This window comes from Diorhabda sublineata, chromosome 1 (genome assembly GCF_026230105.1).
Source record: "Diorhabda sublineata isolate icDioSubl1.1 chromosome 1, icDioSubl1.1, whole genome shotgun sequence".
NCBI lineage: Eukaryota > Metazoa > Arthropoda > Insecta > Coleoptera > Chrysomelidae > Diorhabda > Diorhabda sublineata.
In genome coordinates this window covers 42,835,545-42,838,528 of record NC_079474.1, presented here as the reverse complement: position 1 = coordinate 42,838,528, position 2,984 = coordinate 42,835,545, and the positions used below count along the sequence as shown (strand labels likewise).

General features: G+C 34.3%; 1 protein-coding gene across 1 annotated transcript; it reads right to left on the bottom strand.

Moving 5' to 3' along the window:
- Positions 1–314: 314 nt before the first annotated feature.
- On the bottom strand, positions 315–1,949 carry LOC130444086 (ubiquitin carboxyl-terminal hydrolase 47-like). The gene has a single exon (XM_056779117.1). It carries the CDS (start codon positions 1,947–1,949, stop codon positions 315–317), a length of 1,635 nt encoding a protein of 544 aa, XP_056635095.1.
- Between the last annotated feature and the right edge of the window lie 1,035 nt (positions 1,950–2,984).

Here is a 2,984-nt window from a genome sequence, read left to right as displayed (position 1 = left end):
TGAACCAAAAATTGTACGAGTAGATGTAAACGATACTGTTCATGATCTGAAACAAAAAATTGGCCCATTACTGAATATTAACCCGTCTAAAGTCAAAGTGGTAATAGAAATGTATAGCAATGAACCAAAGTATTTGGATAATGATGAAGCATTAGTTAAGTTTGACCCCAAGTGCATCAGTTACAGACTATATGCTTCTAATGCCTTAGATGAAGATCCAGATAAAAGTTTCCAGTTTTCGAAATTGAAGAGGTTAATATCACAATTTGGTTATATAATTAGTCTGACAGTTATTTTACCTGATACGGATGTTGCTACTTTGGAATCGTTGTCCATTCCATCGTTAGATTTGAATCAAAATTTGGACAAATTAGAGTTAGGCAGCGGTGATAGGTGTACAAATTCGCCGAATTTGAGAGTGTCGCCACAGCCGGGTCCAGGAGATGGTTTTGGCGACCAAAGTAATAGTGAAGATAGTAGTTTGAGTGATAGTGATCGAACTTTAGTAGGAGAAACTCCCGGTGAATCATAATACTGAATAATTCGTAGATGTATGGACCTTTTGCATCTTCATCATGGTTATTTCCTGAACTTACATCTATACCTTCATCGCTATTTGCACAATTATCATCTTGGCCATTTACAGTGGAAGATACGTCTGTTCCTTGACAACTTTCATCATCTGCGGACCCCGAATCTGTCGTACTGCAATCGTCGCATTTCACAACATTCTCCCGTTCTTCTATAGAATCGCTTTCCGAATGAGGATTTGTTATAAGTGAATTTAAATTTAATTTTTCCGAAAACATAACCTTATCATTGAGTTTGATCCTATGCATAGTTGTGTAATCAAAATCAAATCTCTTTAAATGCAATGTGAGCAAATAAGGAAATTTGGTGAATTTCAACCCTTTGTGAGCATCACATTTTTTATTGCATTTCTCACAAAAATATTGATTATTTCCATCCAATATTTCTGGTTGAACAAATGCCCTTAAAGCTTCCTCAACGCTATTGTATGCTACCGCATTTCCGAAAGGTCTTACAGGAAGAGGTATGTCCAAAAATGTGTCTTCTCGAGATTTATCAGTATCACATTCCAAACATTTGACATAATCTAACATTTTGCCTTCATATAAATCATTGATCAGATTTGCTTGTTTAGTATCTTTAAATTTTTGTTCTAAGGCATCAAACATAACCCGGCACAATTCTTGGATATCATGCTGATGCCACGCATCACGATCCTGCCAACCAAAGCTTGTTGTAAGGTCAGTTGTTTCTACTGCAGATTTCGAAGAAGTCTGCAAATTTAAAAATAATTTTTGTAATTGGTAGGGTATCGATCTAACTTCATTAACTCCATCAAACTCCCAATTGTACAAGGCATTTCTAAATTCGGGAGTCATATAAAGGGTCTGTAGTAGACTATTCAGATAACATGTCATAGCCTGATTCACTAACCCCACATAATTCGTAGATTCTATGATGATGGGTTTCAAATAAGGGCGCAAAATAGGAAAGTCGAATTCGTTCAACAACGCTGTAGTGGATTCGCATGTTGTGCTTGTAACGTCTCCGGCTGTGGGACTTGCTGAAGCGCCTAGAAGAAGATCGTCTTCGACTTCTTGGACGAATAGTGACATTGGTTTGTTTTTTAATGTGTTGATGATGATTGACAGTCGATCTAGAGGAGTCCATTTTATGCCTGCTTCTTGTACAGTACTGTTTTTATGATTGTTTAGAATATACACATCTTTCTTGCCATTTTGCAATACGAGTTCGATTTCATCGTGATTATAACTGAACTCTTTAGATACTTCCTTGAAGATGCTCTCTATCGTTTTCGATGGTGTTAGAGATATGAAAGCCTGTTTCTTTGTTGACTGTTGAATAGTATCACGAACAGTTACCCTTTTGGCAGGGCCTTCCTCCGGTAGACATACCATTTTATACATTTTATACTTTTTTGTTCTTTTTCAATATTTCTTTCTCTCAGAATTTAATTCTTTGAAACGCAATGTCACGGATCGCACAATAAAAATAAAAAGAATTTATACAAAAAAAGAGTCTGAAAATTGAAGGAAATGCAAAATATTTTTTAATGTAACATAGTCGTATTTATTTAAACGGTATGAGGAAAACCTATAAAAGAAATTCCATACAAGGAAGCAAATATAGAAAATTAATTTTTTGTAGTCAGATAATATCTCCATGCTACGCAATTTTCTTACATTAAAAAAGATATTACTTGTTATACATGCTGCCGCGCCATATCTTGTCCAATGACAAATCCATAACTTTATTTCTATAAAATATTTATCATCAAATATAGATTTTTAAGTTCTAGTACGTATGCAATTCACAATACACTTATACTGTTTATTGAATTGCATAGTAAACTGGAGATATAAGTTATCCAGGGCTATCGTTTCCACTGAAAATAAATGACAACCATAGTTGGTTAGATTTTAATCGATTTATGAACTAGAAACACATTTAGAATATCGGAATTTAAATGCACCCAATTTATTCTCAATCTATGATTGTAAATTTCACCGTCACCATCAATTAAAATAAACTTAAATGTTAATTAATTCTTTACTTTGAAATTCCAATGCTCCGTAATTTTTCTCATTACCATATACAAGATATGATCAAAAGTAAGATGAATTATTATATCTTATCAAAAACAAACATAAAATTCTTATTGAAAGTACTGCTTTTGGTTAGTAATTCACATATTATAACATTAAATCCAAGACTGGGAGACTTCTTTCACGATAGCTCCCTCGTGACCCTGTCAATTCCAGAAATGGTGTCACATTCTTTATTTTCGAGTAGAGCCAGAAATCGCATATCATGTGAATAAAGTGGATGTGGCCTGAAAGGAGGATCCTCAAAGATTATTACCTTGCAAATAAAAAGCTATTTGTGATGCGACTGGCTCTCACAACTGAAAAAAAAGAGCACGACCTTGAACT

Coding starts and splice junctions, on each gene's coding strand:
- LOC130444086 (XM_056779117.1), bottom strand. CDS start 1,949: ATGGTATGTCTACCGGAGGAAGGCCCTGCCAAAAGGGTAACTGTTCGT.